This window comes from Phyllopteryx taeniolatus, chromosome 2 (genome assembly GCF_024500385.1).
Source record: "Phyllopteryx taeniolatus isolate TA_2022b chromosome 2, UOR_Ptae_1.2, whole genome shotgun sequence".
Lineage (NCBI taxonomy): Eukaryota > Metazoa > Chordata > Actinopteri > Syngnathiformes > Syngnathidae > Phyllopteryx > Phyllopteryx taeniolatus.
In genome coordinates, this window is record NC_084503.1 from 39,554,005 (window position 1) to 39,576,533 (window position 22,529).

Consider the following 22,529-nt stretch of genomic DNA (forward strand, 5'->3'; position numbering starts at 1 on the left):
GTTTCCTCCCACATTCCAAAAACATGCATGGTAGGTTTACTGGAGACTAAATTGTCCGTGAGTGTGAATGTAAGTGTGAATGGTTGTTTGTCTATATGTGCCCTGCGATTGGCTGTCGTACCCTGCCTCTCGCCCGAAGCCTGAGATCGGCGGCAGCAAACCTACGACCCTAGTGTGGATAAGTGGTTCAGAAAATGGATGGATGGAATATTGAGAAAGTTATCACATTGTTTGCAGGGGGTCAATCGCCTGATGTGCGCGTGAGTCGCTGACGATCATTGCTGCTATCAGTTGTTGGTTAAACATACAAAATAAAATATAAGGTTGATAGAACTGAAAGTATGAAGTGTTTTTGAAGAACAATTGTTCACCAACAAATAAGTATTGACAGACAACAGAAATTACCTCACCTCTTTGTGTGACATAGTGAGCTGTTCCTCCAAAGCGCTGCATCTTTCCAAGGCGACTCGCAGTCTCTCCCTTACCTAAAAGACGAGATATAAATTCAGACCCAACCACACCATTTAATATTCATTCAAGTATTTTCTTCACACTCAAGCAAAAGGACGCATACAATGGTACTTTGTCAGCTCTGCAAAACAGATCCAAGTACTACCTTCTCGTCAAGGGCTTTGTGGTGTTCAAAAAGTGACTTTAGGGCTTTGAGGACTTCCACTTCACTTGAGACTCCTGCAGGAGACTGAGCTTGTCGTTTCACCACTGTCATCCTCAGACTACGTTCATGGCGAGAAACCAGACACTCCAAGTGCTCCAAGAGGAGCTGCACAAACCACCAATAATGTGAGAAAATAACAACTGCACTGCATCACAAAGACAAACATTCCATTAATAATTGAGACCAAGATTATTTCAAGTATAATTCACGGCACATTTATTTTCCATTGTTTACATATAAAATAAGGTGATTTAGATTATATGAAATGTTGACTGTATTATTGGTTAGTTCAATGACAGCCAGCCATATTAAGGAATTATACAAGTCGATATAACCATAACATGGTAGACAGTAAAGACCATCTCCAGTTTCTTCAGAGTTCATATTACCATAATCTGCAAAGCATGAGAACATTTTAACTAACCCGTGTGTTGTTTCTCTCAGCTTTCAGTTCTGCAATCTCCTCCTCCTTTTCTAGAAGTTGTTCCCGGCACATGTTCACCTCTTTAGTTAGTGCCGCAAACTCCTAAAACAAAACAAATGCAAAATTAGCTTTTTACCAAGCTCACTTTAGAGCATCATACCAGCCGCTAAAGTTTTCCCATTTACTTCACTGACACATGCACAAGCAAAATCCCTTCTTTTGGACAATCCCAAATCGCCAACTGTAACCCAGTAGTGTGAAAATGTATTGGGCAACTGTTAGTTTGATTGTTCTAACAATGCCATAATGACAGTATGTAACTGAAATGCCACTAAGAGCGCACACCTCTACCAAGGCTGAGCTGTTGTATAAAGTGAAAAACATCCATAAGGCATTAATATTTGTGCTAGTTTTCTCATGCTTTTTAGAGCATTTACCCTTTTATATGATCTCTCTCACACAGTATGTTGTTTTAATTGTATTTTTATTTTTCATTGTTGTAAATGTTTATAAGCTGTTTTTTTCCTTTGTTTTTAAATGCTTTTAATTATGTAAAGCACATTGACTTACCTTGTATACGAAATGCGCTATATAAAGAAATTTGCTTCGCTTTGCTTTTAGTTTGTCAATCTTTTTGTTATTTAACAGGCTATGTCCTGATTCATAATGGTATGACCAACAGATTGGAGGTACAGTTACAATTTTTGGGGGTGGATGGTTTCAGTGATACTATCTTGACCAAATGGTTTTCTGAGAAATACAGCATACAGTAGGCTGATGGAACTCTCTTTTCTTTTATCCCCAAAATAATTATTTTTGCCTTCGGCCCAGTCACTGAGCTTCTCCAGGGACTGGCCCAGATTCTGCTTCACAAGGAGTATGGGACTGCTATTGGCCATCAAGGTTTGCCCTCTGCCAGCCAATCATACTCCACAGGAGGCAGGCTTTTGAGTAATTACAGAGTAGCTTACTTCCTACATTCCAGAGCAGAGGCAAAGGTTGTGTAGTACAGTTCCCTTTAAGATTCTTGACTCACTCCCATGTTCAGCCTTCAACACTGCTTTTCCTAACTGATTTTCTTGGTCCTGATCAATAGGCCTTAAACTGGTGAAAAAGCAAAAAGATTACCAGGAAGTTATGAGAGGCCTATACATTTGAAAAGCATGGCCTACAGTAAAGTGACAAGGAAAATACTATATTGTTGACTGGAGATGTTGTAATTGACACAACAGGAGTCAAAGAAGAGTTGATTCAATAATTTATTCTCCACAAAAATAACAACGGCTCAATCAGTATTCTGTTTACACTATGTAACACAGCAGTGAGAGTAATGCCTCCTAACCCGGAAACAGAAGTCATGCCCTGCCCCTCAAGGCACAGCTGCTTGATGAATGTTCTCTTGACTAATGTGGGTCACCACAAACAACAAAAGTATAAGAGTACATTATCAGTCTGTGTTCAATACCCTTAGTTTTTGTCTTTTCAAATTATTTTACAAATATTTAAGTGGGGTAGATTAAGACACCAAGCTTCACTTATGACAAAGCAAAATATTAGCAATAATAATAATAATGTCTTATCATGGCTGGGCCCTTGTAATTTAGTGTCAGTATTTGTAAATGAGGTGCATGTTGATTTGAACTAGACTGAGCTGCCCTGTAAGCCTTTGAACAGAAGGGGGGATTAATGGAGAGTACACAAATGTGTGCCAACCCATTAAAGCCACAGTCCACCAAAAGACAACATAAAACCTTTTCAGGTAAAAGTGTACTGCATAAGGCATACAGCCTCACAGAGCGCTATCAAAAGGTAAAAGGAAAGGAAGCATTTTTTAATTAACGCAGGGTCCGACATTAAGCCTTTTTGAATGGTGGATGAGCCAAGTTGTGGAGGCCCTGTCAGAACTTGCATTGGGCACATATATTCATGATATAATTTGTTAAGCTTTACTGACTATTTCATAATTAGCGTCTTTATACCCCTTTAAGAAATTATTAGTACAATTGCATTAATGCCGATAACTCTCCACTAACCTCGCTAAAATCAAGTCATTGCAATTGTACAAATTAATAATAATGCTTAAAAGAATAAATAAATTACAAAATTCATAAAATATTTAGTATTGCCATTCAAACAATGCTTTATCTTGTGTCTTGATGATGTGCATCCATCCATCCATCCATTTTCTACCACTTATCCGAGGTCGGGTCGCGGGGGCAGTAGCTTTAGCAGGGACACCCAGAGTTCCCTCTCCCCAGCCACTTCATCCATCTCTTCCGGGGGGATCCCGAGGCGTTCCCAGGTGAGCCGAAGGATGTAGTCTCTCCAGTGTTCTGGTCGTCCCCGGTGTCTCCTCCCGGTGGGACGTGCCCGGAACACCTCACCAGGGAGGCGTCTGGGGGGCATCCGAATAAGATGCCCCAGCCACCTCATCTGGCTTCTCTCCATGTGAAGGAGCAGCGGCTCTACTCGGAGATCCTCCCGGATGACCGAGCTTCTCACCCTGATGTTGTGCACACTATGTATAATTAGAGGTGTTCTTATTCAGTCTTTTATGCTGCCAATTCCAGTACCAATTCCGGTGTTTGTTTGGGCAGCTCTTGCGTGCCTGCAGTGTGTGAAGGGGTGAGGGGACACTAGACTAGGGCTGGGCAATTATGGAAAAAATAAAATTCACAATTTTGATGGGTATTGAAATCCAAATTAATAAACACGATTATTCATTTCTTTCAAAAATGTGTATATATTCAACAACCAAAACTCAACTTTATATATACCGTAATTTCTCGTGTATAATACGCACCCCCAAATTTGACCTCAAAATTATGGAAAACCCTTCTACCTATGTATAGTGCATTTTTACAGTGCATGATTTTGCTTCTACCCATATGATCAAAACGTAAAAGTATTATCTGTATTTTGTTAGTTTTTTTTAAAGAATTATTCTGAAGTTAAGCACTTTATTTGGACACGTGATACTTTCTTTTTATTAACCGTATTTTCACGACCATAAGGTGCACTTAAATGTCAAATTTTAACCAAAATGGACGTGGCGCGTTGTAATGCGGCGCGCCTTATGTGTGCACCGAAGTACAAAATCTATAAATGTTGTTGTGTGATGAGCGATCCGCTTGACTGACTGGGAGCATTTCGTGCCGACACGCTGCTTATACAGAGGAAAAGCGGACGTGGCTGAGGACAGCATGCGGCTGTTAAAGGGGGAAGGGTGCGCTTGAAGGAGGACGCTAAAGGCACGCCACCAGTAGGTATATAGCCCGGTATGAACAGGTTCAAATCCCTGCTACGACTGTCTGCATGTCGAAATGTCCTTGGGCAAGACACTGAACCCTAATTTGCTTCCAGTGGCCCTGGCACCGCCTCGCATGGCAGCAGTCGCCCATTGGTTTATGAATGTGTGTGTGAATGTGAGGCTTCGTAAAGCGCTTTGGGCACTGTGATGATGTAGATAAAGTGCTATATAAGTGCAGTCCATTTACCATTAATTTTTCCTAAGATATCAAATAAACTAAATTTTTTTTAATGTATCTCAAGATTCAAATTAACTTTGCTGGTTGAATTCCTTAACCGAAGAGCACTGACGTCCGTATTATTGGGAAGCTTTTATTTTGAAGGTGGCTTTCGCTGCGAGTTGGCGACCTATTACCATAATGCCTAGTATGAACAAAATTAGGGGCGGCTGGCTTGACTGCTACTTTACGAGTGGAGGCTGGCTTGACCGCAGTTGAAAACTGCACCTACGAAGAGACACGCTTACGAAGCACAGTTTAAACTGCAAGCTATCAGTTACGCGGAGGAACATGGGAATCGAGCAGCCACGAGATAATTCAAGATCAACGAATCCATGGTTCGCAAGTGGAGGAAGCAGGAAAACGAGCTTCGCCAAGTCAAGAAGTCGAAGCTGAGTTTCCGCGGAAACAAGGAGAGATGCCCAAATTGGAAGACCAACTCGAGCAATGGATTAATGCACTCCAACCGCTGGACATCGGTATAAACAGGGCGTTCAAAGTGAAGTTGCGAGCGGCGTGGGAGCGATGGATGACAGATGGCAAACACATCTTTACTAAGACTAGGAGGCAGCGCCGGGCGAGTTACGCCACAATTTGTGAATGGATTGTTGATGCTTGGGCTAACGTGTCTGTTTGCACTGTTGTTCGAGGTTTCGTAAAAGCCGGCATAATTTCTGAGGCGCCGCACGGCAACGAGAATGACTCCGACAATGACGAGAGGGAACCCGGCGTGTTTGATGGAGAACTTGCCCAGCTGTTCATTTCGGATACAGAAGATGAGAACTTTGATGGATTTTTGGATGAGGATTGATAAAAAAATAACATGAGTACATTGTTAAATACTTCAATAAAGTACAACCGAACTCAGTTTTGCTCCCGCTGCCTTTTGAAAACATTGTTTTAGCTTGCTTGCATGCATGCTATCGATGTTTTAAGCTAGCGTATGTTTTACCATGCCTGCGCCCAATAATACGGTGCGCCTTATGTATGTGTTAAATACAGAAATAGACCCCGTAACTGAGACTGCACCTTTTAATACAGTGCCCCTTATGGTCGTGAAAATACGGTATTTGCTGTTATTTTGAAATTCACAGCCCTACTTTTATTTAGTAAGTGAGAAAACACACAGTTGTGCTCATACGTTTGATTGCTCAAGGAGAATTTGTAAGGTGGGTACAATTTTTAAAAGAAAACATGAAGGGCCAGGCGAAACACATTTTATTTAATTTTAATGGGGTTAAAATTAAACTGCCAAGCATTTCAGAAAAGCATTATCATTATACAAAACATAACCATAAAGAAATTAATGATGGTTGTTGTTCAGTTACCAGTCGTATTTAAAAAAATAAAATAAAAATAAAAAATTAAAAAAACAGTAGATCACTAATTCTGCCAGGGTATGTAAATTTACTATACTACTAACTATACCTATGTATAATGTGCATTATTGCCATTTGACAATTTTTGGGGGGGGAATAAGTGTGCATTATACACGAGAAATTACGGACTTATTTTGTAGTATGGAATGTTAGAAAAGGCTTGATCAAGTGATATTACTCAAACAGAGAACACCAATCAGCAAAAGTAGGTATGACAAAAACGGACCTATTTACTATTAACAGGTGGGTTACATAAAGTAACTTTAAACCCCCCACTGGGACTTTGTCCTGACATGGGGTATCTGGATCCGATCTTTGAGCTCGGAATATGGTCCGATGTCAGCAAAAAACAAAAAACAAAGATTGGATCGGACTAGATCTAAAATCTCTCATTTTACCAGGCTTATACAAGCAGTCCATCCCCTGCTCCGCTCCAGCACTTTTATCCAGCAGCGCCTGGATGGCTTGTAGAGCCCATGTGTGACAGCAGGTTGCTGACTTGCTACCATGGTAGCAAGGAGTAAGTGTCATTCGGAATTGGTTCGCATTTCTCTGGCAGGCTTGTAGCATTTGGTCACGGAGGGATTTACCTTTAAATAACGAATATTCACATTTTGTTTAATGATAATGCTTTTCTGAAATCCTTGATGGTTTAATTTGAATCCCATTGAAATTGAAAAGAATTGAACCAATTTTACAAATTCTGCCAGGGTAATCAAACATATGCGCACAACTGTGTGTTTTCTAATTTACTAAATAAAAGTAGGGCTGTGAATTTCAAAATAAGAGCAAGTAAATAAAAAAAAAAAAGGGATTACGTGTTAAAATAAAGTGCTTAACTTCAGAATAATTCTTTGAAAGAAAATAAAATACAGATAATCATGTTTTGATCACAATTTTTTATTTTTTTTTAATAAATACGACTGACTGAACAACAATCATCATTAATTTATTTATGGTTATGTTTTGTTTAATGCTTTTCTGAAATGCTTGACAGTTTAATTTTAATCCCACTAAAATAAAATTAATCGCCTCTGGTTCCAGAATAATAAAAGAAACTAGCTAACACCCAACAACAGGGTGCCGGGGGGGGTTGAACACACAAGGTCAATTTCCATTCACATAAACTAAGGGATTAGGGGACTAACTGACATAAAACAGGATTTTAACAACTATTTACAACGACGCGAGACATACTGGGAAATACTCCGACGGTGCGTGGTGTCATCATCATTTAAACATGGCGGCTTGCTATCAGAAAATATCACAGATTAATATGACAGTGACTTCTATTGTATAAGGAATATGTATCTGAACAATCAGGGTTTACTTTAATATTTTTAAATTTGTTTTAAAAATTACGACGAGTAATCACAGTTGACTTTTACTGATAGAATGTCTAACATGCCCTAAGAACTGCAACCTGCAAACAGACAATTTACAGTCGAGTTTTTAAATTCAGTAGTCACCAGTCACTGCCTAACAGCAACACTGTCTTGCACTGATCCACGTTATATTACTGTGGAATAAGTCATTCTTTGACCTTGTTTCACCACTGTGGATTGTAAATTCATGTCATTGGGTACTGGCCAGAATATAAAGTTTGGTCAGTGGTCAGTGTCAATTGGCTTCTTCAATATCAATTAGAAAAAAAAAAATCTATATTATTCAGTCAAATTATAACATCACTGCCAAATCTGTGGATGAATATCAAGATTTGAAAAGCAGTTGAACTGCATCCAAAAAAAAAAAATAATAAAAAAAAATCACACAGCAATAATACTAGGAACAAAAACAGTAGTCGGGTATAAAGCGATAGACTCCGACTTGACGGGAATAAACCCTCGTGAAGAAAATATTGTATAATGCAAAGATTGTGTGTAGTTCATCCCGAAAACTGCTTCCACCTTTGAAGTGGAGCTGTGTGTGGATAAATGACTGCTTTTGTAACATATAAACGGACGACACTTTTTTGACAATATTGAGCGTGATTGACTGTGGCTGCCTTCCACCGGTCTCCTTTCTAGTCATGCGTACAACAATGTAAAATACGTCAATTCCAATGAAGTTGGGATGTTGTGTTAAACAAATAAAAACAGAATACAATGATTTGCAAATCATGTTCAACCTATATTTAATTGAATACACTACAAAGACAAGATATTTAATGTTTAAACTGATAAACGTTTTTTTTTTTAGAAAATAATCATTAGCTTAGAATTTTATGGCTGTAACACATTCAAAAAAAGCTGGGACAGGGTCATGTTTACCACTGTGTTACATCACCTTTTCTTTTAACAACATTCAATAAACGTTTGGGAATTGAGGAAACTAATTGTTGAAGCTTTGTTGGTGGAATTCTTTCCCATTCTTGGTTGATGTACATCTTCAGCTGTGCAACAGTCCGGGGACTCCGTTGTCATATTTTAAGCTTCATAATCCGCCACACATTTTCAATGGGAGACAGGTCTGGACTGCAGGCAGGCCAGTCTAGTACCCGCACTCATTTACTACAAAGCCACGCTGTTGTAACACGTGCCGCATGTGGTTTGGCATTGTCTTGCTGAAATAAGCAGGGGCGTCCATGAAAAAAACGTTGCTTGAATGGCAGCATATGTTTCTCCAAAATCAGCAAAAGTAGGTATGACAAAAACGGACCTATTTACTATTAACAGGTGGGTTACATAAAGTAACTTTAAACCCCCCACTGGGACTTTGTCCTGACATGGGGTATCTGGATTCGATCTTTGAGCTCGGAATATGGTCCGATGTCAGCAAAAAAACAAAAAACAAAGATTGGATCGGACTGGATCTAAAATCTCTTATTTTACCAGTCTTATACAAGCAGTCCATCCCCTGCTCCGCTCCAGCACTTTTATCCAGCAGCGCCTGGATGGCTTGTAGAGCCCATGTGTGACAGCAGGTTGCTGACTTGCTAACATGGTAGCTAGGAGTAAGAGTCATTCGGAATTGGTTTGCATTTCTCTGGGAGGCTTGTAGCATTTGGTCACGGAGGGATTTACCTTTAAATAACGAATATTCAAAACCTGTATGTATCTTTCAGCATTAATGGTGCCTTCACAGATGTGCAAGTTACCCATGCCATTGGCACTAACACAGCCCCATACCATCACAGATGCTGCCTTTTGAACTTTGCGTCCATAACAGTCCGGATGGTTCTTTTCGTCTTTGGCCCGGAGGACACGACATCTACAATTTCCAAAAACAATTTGAAATGTGGACTCATCCGACTACAGAACACTTTTCGCTCTGCATCAGTCCATCTTAGATGAGCTCGGGCCCAGAGAAGTCGGCGGCGTTTCTCGGTATTGTTGAGTAGAGTTTCAAATTGCACTTATGGATGTAGCGCCGAACTGTATTTACTGACATTGGTTTTCTGAAGTGTTCCTGAGCCCATGTGGTGATATCCTTTACACATTGATGTCGGTTTTTGATGCAGTGCCGGGCATTCAATGTTGGTTTTCGGCCTTGCTGCTTACATGCAGTGATTTCTCCAGATTCTCTGAACCTTTTGATGATATTATGGACCGTAGATGATGAAATCCCTATATTCCTTGCAATTGTACGTTGAGGAACATTGTCCTTAAACTGTTCGACTACTTTCTCACGCACTTGTTCACAAACACGTGAACCTCGCCCCAGCTTTGCTTGTGAATGATTTGACAATTCAGGGAAGCTCCTTTTATACCCAATCATGGCACCCACCTGTTCCCAATTAGCCTGTTCACCTGTGGGATGTTCCAAACAGGTGTTTGATGAGCATTCCTCAACTTTCTCAGTCTTTTTTGTCACCTGTCCCAGCTTTTTTTCTTTGTAGTGTATTCAATTAAATATAGGTTGAACATGATTTGCAAATCATTGTATCTGTTTTTATTTATGTTTAACACCACGTCCCAACTTCATTGGAATTGGGGTTGTAATTACACTCATGTCCGTTTCTTCATGGGCATTTTTCCTCCTGTGCTACTCATTTTGGTTTCAACAGTCTTTAACCATACTTTGCAGTGGACTATTTTTTGAACGATTGATGCTGCAAATGCGAACCAATTTCGAATGACTGATGAAAGAGTACATCTAATAAAGTAGTGCCATGTCATCAGTGTCAACAGTGCGAATCAGTAGGCTCCGGAGGTCGATAGGGAAAATACTTTTTGAGGGGGGGGGGGGGAATTGATGTGACCCAAAAGAAATGATTTATCAATTAAATAAATAGTCTGGACTGACACGTAACATCATCTTTTGGACTTACACACATTCCACCTACGACAGTAGAGAAAAAGGCTAAAAATCATAATTCAAGCCATTTACCCTGTTTTCAGCACTTGAAATAAAAACAAATTTTATAATGTGTATTTGTAGATGTAAAAAAGTAATGAAATGTTTATCCCGAATAGACTTGCCCTCCCAGTGACAATTGTTTCTTCAAAAGTCCTTGAACATGTAAAGTCCTTGGTGATAACGAAACAGATGAATGGGATTATACAGGAGACTCTCCCTTTCCTACCACAGAAATACAGTTAAAAGTGCATGTTATGTTTTTCTTTCTCAGTTTTCAACATGCAACCCTCAAATGTGGAGTGGCAGTCATCACCAGTTAGCTACTGTTTGCAAAACACAACCACAGTACATTAGGTGGGTCCAAAATATTTTGACCCCACTCAAGAGATTCAATCTCTATCCCTGGTTGTGCAAAACAAATTATCTACATCATTTAAACAACTGAAAATTTTGTATGAGTACTGTACATTCACAAGAATGAACATCAAAAATATCCAGGCTATTCCACCAACACTATACCTTTGTAGCAGGCTCACTAACTAATTAATCAGAGGCTTTTTTTCAAAGCATAAACAAGATGTATGAAAAATGCAGAAACATGCATCATACATAGTAAGTAGGGCTGCACGATACTGAAAAAAAAAAGATTTCTTTTAACCCTGCGATACATATTACGATGTGAAATAATACACGATCAGGCGGAAGAGTGGACGACTGGTTAGCACATCTGCTCACAGTTCTGAAGTGCGGGGTTCAAATCCCGGCCCCGCCTGTGTGGAGTTTACATGTTCTCCCCGTGCCTGCGAGGGTTTTCTCCGGGTACTCCGGTTTCCTCCCACATCCCAAAAACATGCAGGGTGGGTTAATTGAAGACTCTAAATTGCCCGTAGGTATGAATGTGAGTGTGAATGGTTGTTTGTTTATATGTGCCCTGCGATTGGCTGGCGACCAGTTCAGGGTGTACCCCGCATCTCGCCCGAAGATAGCTGGGATAGGCTCCAGCACGCCCACGACGCTAGTGAGAAAATGGATGAATGGATAATACACGATCAGTGTTACGAAAGTTCATTTTCTACGCAAAGTAGTTCATAGTTCAATGCGTCGTTCCAAAAATGAACTAGTTCAGTTCGTAGTTCATAATTCAAGATTTTTAACTACATTCACCGGTCCAAAAAATAAATCGTTCATAATTCTTTTTTTTTCCTTTTTTAACCATGTGCCCGACTGGCTATTACCCTAAAAATACTGGCATTTCATTATCCCATTGCTGCCACCCATTCAGTCCACAGTTAGTTGCCAGCTGCAAGCTTTCACCTTACACTCTCAAAAACATGAGGACGTGCAGCTTGAATGGTGTTTTTTTTTTTTTTTTAAATGAGGAATTAAAACAAAAACAGGACTGCAGTCCTTAATGTGCAAACAAAAATATGCAACACTGTATGACAGGAATGATAACGAAGGGACATTGATAACTTTGCATTACTCGCAGCTCTGGCTGGCTATATCAACAAAAAAAAATATCTATTCTTTGCCCTATGTCGCATCTCAATTTTTTCTCCTCTCCTCGGTCCTCTCAGTGTGCCATTTCTTCTTAGCTAACCTCTTTCCTTGTATGATTTGAGGTTCATTCGAGATATCATTTGAGGTTCCCTTTGAGGTTCCACCACCAAGTCTCATTCTCTCCTTTCCTGCCAGAAGATACACCAAGTACTCTCCTGCCTGTCTCTCTGACCACCTTGGCTGTAGTGGTCCAGTCTTCTGGAAGCTCCTCCTGTCCACCGAGAGCCTGTCTCAGCTCTTCCTGAAAAGCCGCACAAAATCTACCTTTCTCAGCTTCCACCACATGGTTCTCTGCGCTGCCTTTGTCTTCTGAATCTTCCTCCCCACCACCAGTCATCTTACACACCTTTGCTGTCTAGCCACACTCTCCCCTGCCACTACCTTACAGTCGGTAACCTACTTCAGATTACATCGTCTGCACAAGATGTAATCCACCTGCGTGCTTCTACCTCCGCTCTTGTAGGTCACCCTATGTTTCTGCCTCTTCTGGAAAAAAACTGTTCACTACAGCCATTTCCATGCTTTTTGCAAAGTCTACCACCATCTGTCCCTCCAAGTTCCTTTCCTTGGATGCCGTACTTACCCATTACTTCTTTATCACCCCTGTTTCCTTCACCAACATGTCCATTACAATCTGCACCAATCACGACGCTCTCTCTGTCTGGGATGCTCAGAACTACTTCATCTAGCTCCTTCCAGAATTTCTCTTTCACCTCTAGGTCACATCCTACCTGTGGGGCATAGCCGCTAATCACATAATACATAACTAGCATGCATGCTAGCGTATATTTTAGTGTGCATGCATGCTACCGTATGTTTTAAGATAGCATGTTTTACCATGCCTGCGCCCAATAATACGGTGCGCCTTATGTATGTGTTAAATACAGAAATAGACCCTGTAACTGAGACAGCGCCTTTTAATACGGTGCATCTTATGTCGCGAAAATACGGTAATGTACTTCAGCACTTTTTTTTTTTTTTATTATTATTGTTATGGAGGATTTTAGAGGCGTTTGAAATGTTCGTTCCATGTTTTTTTGAAAATTCCACAAAGATGGCAGCCACTTGTCACAATGCTACAACATTGCATGGAAAGTAAAACCAGAGAGACGTGGAAGAAAATAGACTACCATTCAAATGGAGCGAAGAATGGCCAGAAGGGCAAAGACAACTAATGATCAGCTCCAGGGTGATCAAAGATGGTCTGAAGTTAGCTCTGACTATGTGACAACTAAAAGACAGCTACCTGTGTGAAGTTTATCTATTGGCTGACCCCAGTAAGTCCCTCTGTTAAAAAAAGACATGCTAAAGAGGTTACAATTTGCAAAAGAACACATCAACTGGCCTAAAGAGAAATGGAGAAACATTTTGTGGACTGATGGAAGACTGTTCTATTTGGGTCCAAGGGCCGCAGAGTTTGTCAGAGGACCCTCTAACACTGAATTCAAGCCAAAGTACACTCTGACAACAGCGAAGCACGGCGGTGCAAGCATTATATCAGAATGCTTCTCTTACTAAAGTGTTGGGCCTATTTATCGCATACCAGGGATCATAGATAAGTTTGCATATATCAAAATACTTGGACATCACGTTGTCTTTCAACTAGGCTTTACACGATCAGGATTTTTGGGGCCGATCAGCAAGTTTAAAAAAACGATAACCGATCACTGATCCAATCACAAGATGGAGGAATGTGTCTATTTAAATGACCTGTTCATTTACTGTGTATTTAATTGCTCCAAAAAATTATATTTGCAATAAATAATGTATCTTTGTTCCTTTGTTATTTATGCCAGTGAGGCATAGTGACAGACAGAACAAATGAATGGTCTTCTCTTAGATGGCAGGAAGTAAATAAAGTAATTAATGCATCTACTTTTTGTGACATTTTTGTTTGTTTGTTGTTAAATCATACTTACCTGGATGGAATAGCTGTTCACAGTTAATTGACTCCATGCAACACAGATGTGAAGCAGTTCTCAGAAACAACTAAATATTAGTTGAGTGATTCACTGGATGAAAAAAAATCGCAAATAATTTTCAGTTTCCAGTAAATGACTTTGTAAAGAAAAATTCTGTCATTGGTATTTTTAGCAGCCCAATATTCCTTTTTCCTTTTTCTGTAATAAAAAAAAAAAAGCATTTTTTTCCCCCGTCATGATTTCATGAAAAATACAATGTGCAGTGTTGATTAATTAAGCACAACAATTTTGAAAAGTGGAAAATGTTATGGGTACATCAGTTCAGTGGTCATGAATATCCATTTAGATACTGATGAGACTAACGCGAGAAAATATTTCTTTCCCCTCCTAACAGTAAGGTCTTAGTTTTTATCATCATTGAGCACAGACAACCTGATTTCTATTTGGAATAACAATGCATTGGTCTTTATATTGAGTGTCAAGTCTGATAATACAGTCTGATCATGTACGCATACTTGTAACACTATCCCGATAAAATGCATGTGATACTACATGGGAACACCAAGGCATCATATATCCGTCACTATATCAAAGCTACAGCCCGTAGTCATTGATGTACAACTTTTACAGTGCCAGTATTGTTTTTCCCTCTGCTGGGTGACATTATACAGTGCTGTGAAAAAGTATCGGTCCCCTTCTCAAAGTGTTAAATCTTTGCATAGTTTCCCCACTTCAATATTTAAGATCATCAAACAAATGTAGATAGACAAATACTAGAGCTGAGCGCAGCTATAATCGGGCCCTCGCAGCCCGGCCCCGTTGGGGTACTTGCAGTTTGAGGTCCTGGCAGGTTGGGGTATTGGCACGATGAATGGCCGCAAATTGCCCCCAGGTGGTAGGTTGGACACCACGCTTTAGGACATATGCAAAGTTATGGCCCATATTGAGTAAATGTAGGCCATACAATAATGGGGGATGCCCCCCAGGCCATAGGTAGGAGACCAATGCTGTTGGACAAGTGCATACAAAGCCTTCTCAAAGGTTACATTGAGATGATGCAGGTCACACAATAATGGGGGATGGCCCCCAAATGTCCCCTAGGTCATAGGTTGACACCACTGCTGCAGGACAAATGCAAAAGTATGACCCATGCAAATGTTGCAAAAACGCCCGGCCGCACAAAATGGGAGGACCGGCTGCAAATGACCCCTGGGCCATAGGTTGAACACCACTGTTGTCTGAAGGGCGAAGCTGTGTAACAAGTTATATTGAGAAAATGCGGGCCATACAATAATGGTGGATGGCCCCCAAATGGCCCCCAGGCCATAGGTAGAACACCAGTGCTGTTGGACAAGTGCATACCAAGCCTTCTCAAAGGTTACATTGAGATAATGCAGGTCACTACATGACTTGTAACTACTGTGAATGTTACATTTACAACGCCGTAGATAATCTTCTGTTGAGTTTAGGAGATGGGTTGTAATTACAATTTTGTTCGTGTGGGGGTGCTACACGCGTGTAGGAATTTTCGTAGGCGTAGGTGCAATGTAGCGCAAATGGGTTTGATGAACTGTCACCATGTTCCGTTTTCGGCGACCTCAGAAAAGCTACAGTTGAAGAGCCGCCACCGGCATATAGTATGTCGGACAAAAAAGCTTTTGATAACTTTTAATGTCCCAGGTGTTGAGATGGTACTGACCAAGTTTGAAGTCAATCAGATGAAATCTGTAGGACAAATTCACAAAAGTGTGACACCTATAAATTTTCAAAAAGTGTACCTTTAAAAAGGTCCTAGGTCAGTTTCTGTTGAGTTTAGGATTTAGGTTGTAATTACAATTTTGTAGAACTCGGGGTAACACACGTACCTTCCAAGTTTGGTAGGTGGATGTGTGACATACTACGAATAGCTCTTTGATGTACTGCATCAGCAACCTTGCGAAAAAGGGCAAACTTTACGATTACCGAGCTTCTCACCCTATTTCTAAGAGGAGCCCGGACACCCTGCGGAGGAAACTCATTTTGGCCACTTGTATCCGGGATCTTGTTCTTTCGGTCACGACCCACAGCTCGTGACCATAGGTGAGGGTAGGAACGTAGATTGACCGGTAAATTAATAGCTTCGCCTTTCGGCTTAGCTCCTTCTTTACCACAACGGATCGATACAAAGTCTGCATCACTGCAGACGCTGCACCGATCCGCCTGTCGATCTAAAATAATAAGAATAATATCTACAAAGACAATAGGGACCTCGCAGGTCTACCTGCTCGGGCCCTAACTAGAGCTCCGCGGAGCTATAATCGGGCCCTCGCACTCCTGCCATTGGGGTACTTGTAGTTTGACGTATTGGCACGATGAAGGGCCGCAAATTGCCCCCGGGCGGTAGGTTGGACACCACGCTTAAGGATATATGCAAAGTTATGGCCCATATTGAGTAAGTGTGGGCCACACAAATATGGAGGCTGACCCGCAAATGGCCGTTGACACCACTGCTGCAGGACAAGTGCAAAGCCTTTTTAAAAGTTATAAATTCTAGGTCACATTAATGGTGGAAAATGTTTTTAAATGATTTATATTGGTCAAAAATCAGAAAAACCTGGCATTTGAACAGGGGTGTGTATACTTTTTATATCCACTGCAGCCTTGTTCCTCTTTTTGTAATCTGCCTGATGAGCCTAGTCTTGTGCTGCTTAACAGGTGGAAACATATATTTCTTGGAGCTGAATTTGCCTGAGTTTGTTATTTTACAAATATTTTATTTATGATGTTTTACTAAGTGATATTGTTCAGCAATATCTGAACTTGCACATATTTTATTGAGTTATTTTTATTTTAGTTGACGTTCATGCTCAGATTTTAAAAATAAATAAATCAGAAGTTAGCAAAGAAATTACTCAGTACTTGAGTAGTTATTTCACAGAACATGTTACTTTTACTCACGTAATTGTTAGGAGGACTATTTTTTTACTTATATTTGAGTCAAATTACCTCCAAAGGTCTTGCACAAATCTTTTAAACCAAGTCATGGATGTTGAGTAAAATTATTAAACTTTGATAATGCTTCATGGGCCAACAACCCTTTGAGATTTTCAGAAATATAGATCACAGTCTTAGATGTTTAAATTGTTAAATTGAATCTAACATGGCGGCACGGTGGACGACTGGTTAGCGCGTCAGCCTTACAGTTCTGAGGACCCGGGTTCAATCTCCGGCCCCGCCTGTGTGGAGTTTGCATGTTCTCCCCGTGCCTGCGTGGATTTTCTCCGGGCACTCCGGTTTCCTCCCACATCCCAAAAACATGCATTAATTGGAGACTTTAAATTGCCCGTAGGCATGACTATGAGTGCGAATGGTTGTTTGTTTCTATGTGCCCTGCGATTGGCTGGCAACCAGTTCAGGGTGTACCCCCCCTCCTGCCCGATGACAGCTGGGATAGGCTCCAGCACGCCCGCGACCCTAGTGAGGAGAAGCGGCTCAGAAAATGGATGGATGGATGAATCTAACATCACACAGTGCCTGTAAATAAACACAGTAATACTGTTCAAAATGGAGAGTATTTCCTAAACAATTTAGAGAAAAGTGAACCAACCAGCTCTGCGTAGCATGATGAAAGGCTGTAAAATGAAAACAGCACACAGTTCTTGACATTGTGGCTCGTTCTCCTCTTTTGGTACCCAAAGTTCGTCCTCGTACTCTGCTATCCTTCTTGAACACATTTTCACAACACTTTCCACGAGCGGAAACAGAATGCGCATTAATTCAAGAGCTGCTATCGACTACAACTCACGGCCAGGCACCCCACACACAGACTTCCTGATTTGAGTTTACGTTCAAGTTTAAATGTTCCTTTGATCTGTCATCTGAAATGCTCCTTTGTCCTGTCCTCTTAAATCACCAGGCAAGAGCAAATCAACATAAAAAGACATTCATAATCTCAACGCTGCAATAATGGTTGGGAAACGACCTTTAAAATGTCGTAGGTCAGTTTCTGTTGAGTTTAGTGTATCGGTTGTAATTACTATTTTGTAGAAGTCGGGGTAATACACGTACCTACCAAGTTTGGTAGCTGTTGGTGTGACATACTACGAATACCTCTTTGATGAACTGCGTCAGCAACCTTCGAAAAAGGGCGAACCTTACGATTACGAAGTCGCAGGTCACTTCCTGTTGTGTTTAGGAAATGTGCGTCTATGAAGTTTTTGTACGTCTGCAGTCGATACAAGTCTGAGACGATTTTTGTAGCTCTAGGTCTGGCCTGGCCAACCCGCGGCTCGCGAGCCTCATGCGGCTCTTTAACTAGTTTCATGCGGCTCTTCAGGAGCTGTCACATGACATGCGTCAAAAATGCTTGGCTGGCGCTGTCATTCACTCCCCCTACAGCTAGATGGCACACTGACCATGTAAGCCTGTTTGAGTGACGTCAAATGAGCGACGAGAGAATCTTTGGTGTGACATCATTTGTGTTGTAAACAATTTCCGTCAAGTTACCTCTTGAAATGGCAGGGAAAAAAAGCACAGCCAAACGAAAATATGAAGAAGAACACAGGACGTTTTTGCCAGAGTGGGAGAGTTTATATTTTTTTTGTTAAACGTAATGGCAAGCCGATCTGCCTTATATGTCACGCAGCATTAGCGCATTTCAAAGCTTCAAATCTTCAGCGTCACTTCAGCTCATTCCACCCTAACATCGAACAGGAATTTCCAAAAGGGACTGAACTTCGCAAGAACAAGTTGGTCGCTTTGAAAAGCAGGTGCAGTTTTTCAAAAAAATTACAAAACACTCAGAGACCGTAACGCTTGCATCATATCAGCTGGCTTGGAAGCCAGACTGTTTGAAAGCCCCGCTCGTCACAGATGAGGCTGCGGCTGAGTTGGAGATGATCGACCTTTGTGAGGAGGATCAACTGAAAACTGTTTTAAGGGAAGGGACCGTTGAGTTCTGGAAAAGTGTGCCAATTGAAAAATACCCCAACATCAAACGAGCTGCGCTTAAGATACTGTCCATGTTTGGGTCAACGTACGTCTGCGAGTCTGTGTTTTCTACCCTGAAACATGTGAAATCAAAGCATCGATCTGTTCTGACTGACACTCATTTGAAAGAATTGCTTAGAGTGGCAACAACAGAATACAAGCCAGGATTGAAGAGGATTGTTCAAGATAAGGAATGCCAGAAGTCTCACTAAGCAGCATAGTAAGAGAAAGATGTCATTGAAAATTATTCTATTATTGTTTGTGGACTTGTTTGAACTGAGAGTGTGTGTGTGTGAGACAGTGCACACAATGTTAACTGTTGAAAATTACTGATATTATCATGTTGGTGTGGTTATTTTCATTAGATCTGGCTGAGCAGAGGTCTGTGTATGCGTGCATACATGATTAAAAGATGATGTTCATGTGTACCCGTGTATGTGGCTCTTTGCAGTAACACAGAAAAAAAAGTGGCTCTTAGTCTCTGACAAGTTGGCCACCCCTGCTCTAGGTGAAACGTAGAATAAATGAGACTTTGATAAAGTTTAGGTATTTTAGGTTTTGTGGCGAAATGTTGAATGAAAGGTGTGAAGCCCGCCCCCGTCATATAGTTTGTTGGATTAAAAAGCTTTTGATAACTTTTAATGTCCCATGTCTTGAGATGATACACACCAAGTTTGAAGTGAATCGGATGAAAGCTGTAGGAGGAGTTGCAAAAGTATAAACCCTGAAAAAATTTGAAAATTCCGCACTTTTTTCCTTCAAACGGTCATAGGTCATTTCCTGTTAGATTTAAGATATCGGCTTTTTTTGTGCGTCTGGGTCCCCTCTATATGCGTACCAATTTTCAGAGCCGTAGGTCATACGGATCACCGAGTTCGCCTTTGATGTACTTTCAGCATCGTTCTAGGTGGTGCTGTCGAGCCATTTTTTAGGAAACGTGAAATTATCAAATTTTTCACCAGGCCCGATGTGCGTGCCAAATTTCGTGAATTTTCGTGCACATTTAGTGCCTCAAAAATGGCTTTGTTTGTCATGACTAAAATAATAATAAGAATAATTTCTACAAAAACAATAGGGACCTCACAGGTCACTCCTCGGGCCCTAACAACCCAAGTGAACTTAAAATGCTGTTTTTAAATGGTGATTACATTTATTAAGGACAAAAACTATTCAGTTACCTGTCCCTGTGTGAAAAAGTAATTACCCCTCCTGTTAAATCATGAATTAATTGTGGCTAATCACAATTTTTGGTTCATTTTCACTGATCACACCCAAGCCTGATTACCTTTATCGTTCTTTCTTTCTTTCTTTCTTACCTGTGGCAAAGCAGTGTTGAGTTGTCTCTGGAGAGAGTCCCTTTCATGGCTGACTTCATGCAGTTTACCCTGAGCCAAGCCCAGATTTTCTTGAGTCTCTCTCAGAGTCTCAAGAAGACGATCCCTCTCCTCTAACATGGACACCATCAGCGACTCAAAATGACCTTCAGAGTCCGACTGTAGCGGGGAGCCGGACCCTCGACGACCAGTGCCAACTCCTCCACTTGGTCCTTCTGTCTCACTGATGGTGGGCATCACTTCACACATCATCTATAATCATGGATGAGAGGAGACATTAGAACAATTACAACAACAATATGAAACCACAACAATAAAAGAAAAATGCTAGCTTTTACAGGCAAAGTAAAAGGGGCTATGATTGACTCAGATTGGTTTGACTATGGGTTTTACATTTTGCTTACAATGTGAAAACTAGAGGTAGTAAGTTTTGGTAGATTTCATATAGCAGTTTTTCACTCCGTGTCTGCAAGCACAGAAGTATGACAGAAAATATGTAATAGAAGAAATAGAAGAATGTGACTAACCAAGTTATTTCACATCATTATAATTGGAAATAAATTATTTTAATATTAAGGTAATCCATGTCTTGGCTGATAATTATTCATACTCCAAAAATACTCTGGACAGATTTCAGACACCCGACATTTAAAAGGTTAATAATTAATTTGCGTTGCATCAGAAAATAACTGTTTAACCATAGGAAATTAATAAAGTGACATTTTTGGATGGGGTAAAATTTGCCACGACAACAGAGCAAGGAAGTTCTAAAGAATTAAAACCAGTCTCCAAAACCGGGGTTTAAGGTCCTTGTGGCAGATTGCTAGACAACAGCCTGGAATTATGTGAATTGGATTTTACATACCGACAAGGGAACAATTTAAACCAGGACTAAGTTAGTGGATACAGGATAAAAGCCAGCTATATGGTCTGACAAGCCATTACCTTTCATGAACTAGTGGTTGTTTAACTACAATGGGTATGTAAAGTATTCAGACCCCCTTGAATTTTTTACTCTTTGTTATATTGCAGCCATTTGCTAAAATCATTTAAGTTAATTATCACATATTGAGAGAAAAAAACTGAAATGTTGAAATTTTTGCAGATTAATTACAAAAAATAAATAAAAAACTTAAATATTACACAGCCATAAGTATTCACACCCTTTGCTCAGTATTTAGTCGAAGCACCCATTTGAGCTAATACAGTCTTTTTGGGATGGATGGAACACGTTTTTCACACCTGGATTTGGGGATTCTCTGCCATTCCTCGCAGATCCTCTCCAGAACGAAAAAAAATGAACTACATGATTTTAGCAAATGGCTGCACTATAACAGAGAGAGAAAAATGTCAGGGGGTCTGAATACTTTCTGTACCCACTGTATATCTTCTGATAAGTGTGGTTAAGACCTCGTGCTCGGCAATCTGGCCAAAATTTGATTTGACGATTTTTTTCCCACCCTAATGCCGATATTCGATATGACTATATTTATTGTATTCAAGTTTATAAATGAATAGAAATGGACCAGACCAAATGTATTTACATTATAAAGAAGGTTTATTTAACAATTACAAACAACACAAAGAAATAGATTACTTTTACTTTTTTTTTTTTTTTTTTTAAACTTAAAATTGAATTCATGGCTATGACTGCAGAGCTGCCAATCTATAGAAATTCTCTTCCACAGGGTGGGCACTGGGTCATGAAACCTTTTAGCCAATGTGGCTAAACAGTATAAAAATCTCCTTGCCACACTTGTGTGTAGTGGGCCTCAACATCATGTGTGTTTATGTAGCTAAACCTTTAGCCACACTTAGCCAGTTCTCGTCACTGGGAAGCCGATAAGCTCTTAACGATGTGGGCCCAATTAAAACTATCTAGTCATCAATGAGGATTAGGGCTGAACGATTTTGGAAAATACTCCAATTGTGACTTTTTTTGAAAAAACATTGAAACAAATATTGCAAATGTGATTTAGAATGCAATTTTGTGGGGGACGTTTATCATCAGCTTCATTCACCAAACGCAAGAAATAAATTATTTTATAGTATGACAAACACTACATTGGATACACCGAACAAATAAACAACTCTTTCCTGTAGGTCGGGCCTAAATGTTATGGTGAATTGATATGAATAAAATTAAATGAATGAAATCTTTATTTTACTATTGAATTGTAAAAAGAAAACAATTGACCTGTTGATTAAAATTAATGTCTAGTAAAAATGTAACACTCTACAATGATGTTATTTCCAGTAGCAGTAGCACTGCTGTCAGTGTCAGCCGAGAATAGAGATAAAGTGGAGTGACACGAGTGACGCTTTTCATCACCAAGATGAGAGTAGAAAAACGGTTGAAATGGTAAACTAGATTAAATGTTTATTAATGTTTTTATTAACTACAGTAATAGTGTTGAGATGTTTCACTTATTTAAAAATC

General features: G+C 40.2%; 1 protein-coding gene across 13 annotated transcripts in view; it reads right to left on the bottom strand.

Moving 5' to 3' along the window:
• Positions 1–22,529, bottom strand: part of ppfia1 (PTPRF interacting protein alpha 1) — a 103,254-nt gene that overhangs the window by 75,536 nt on the left and 5,189 nt on the right. For all 13 annotated transcript variants that reach the window (XM_061766201.1, XM_061766196.1, XM_061766199.1 and 10 more), the window contains exons 2-5: positions 20,072–20,341; positions 1,101–1,202; positions 617–781; positions 411–485 (exon numbers count right to left, since the gene is read on the bottom strand). In XM_061766201.1, coding sequence (XP_061622185.1) covers positions 411–485; positions 617–781; positions 1,101–1,202; positions 20,072–20,341 — 612 coding nt within the window. The remainder of the gene's footprint in view (positions 1–410; positions 486–616; positions 782–1,100; positions 1,203–20,071; positions 20,342–22,529) is intronic.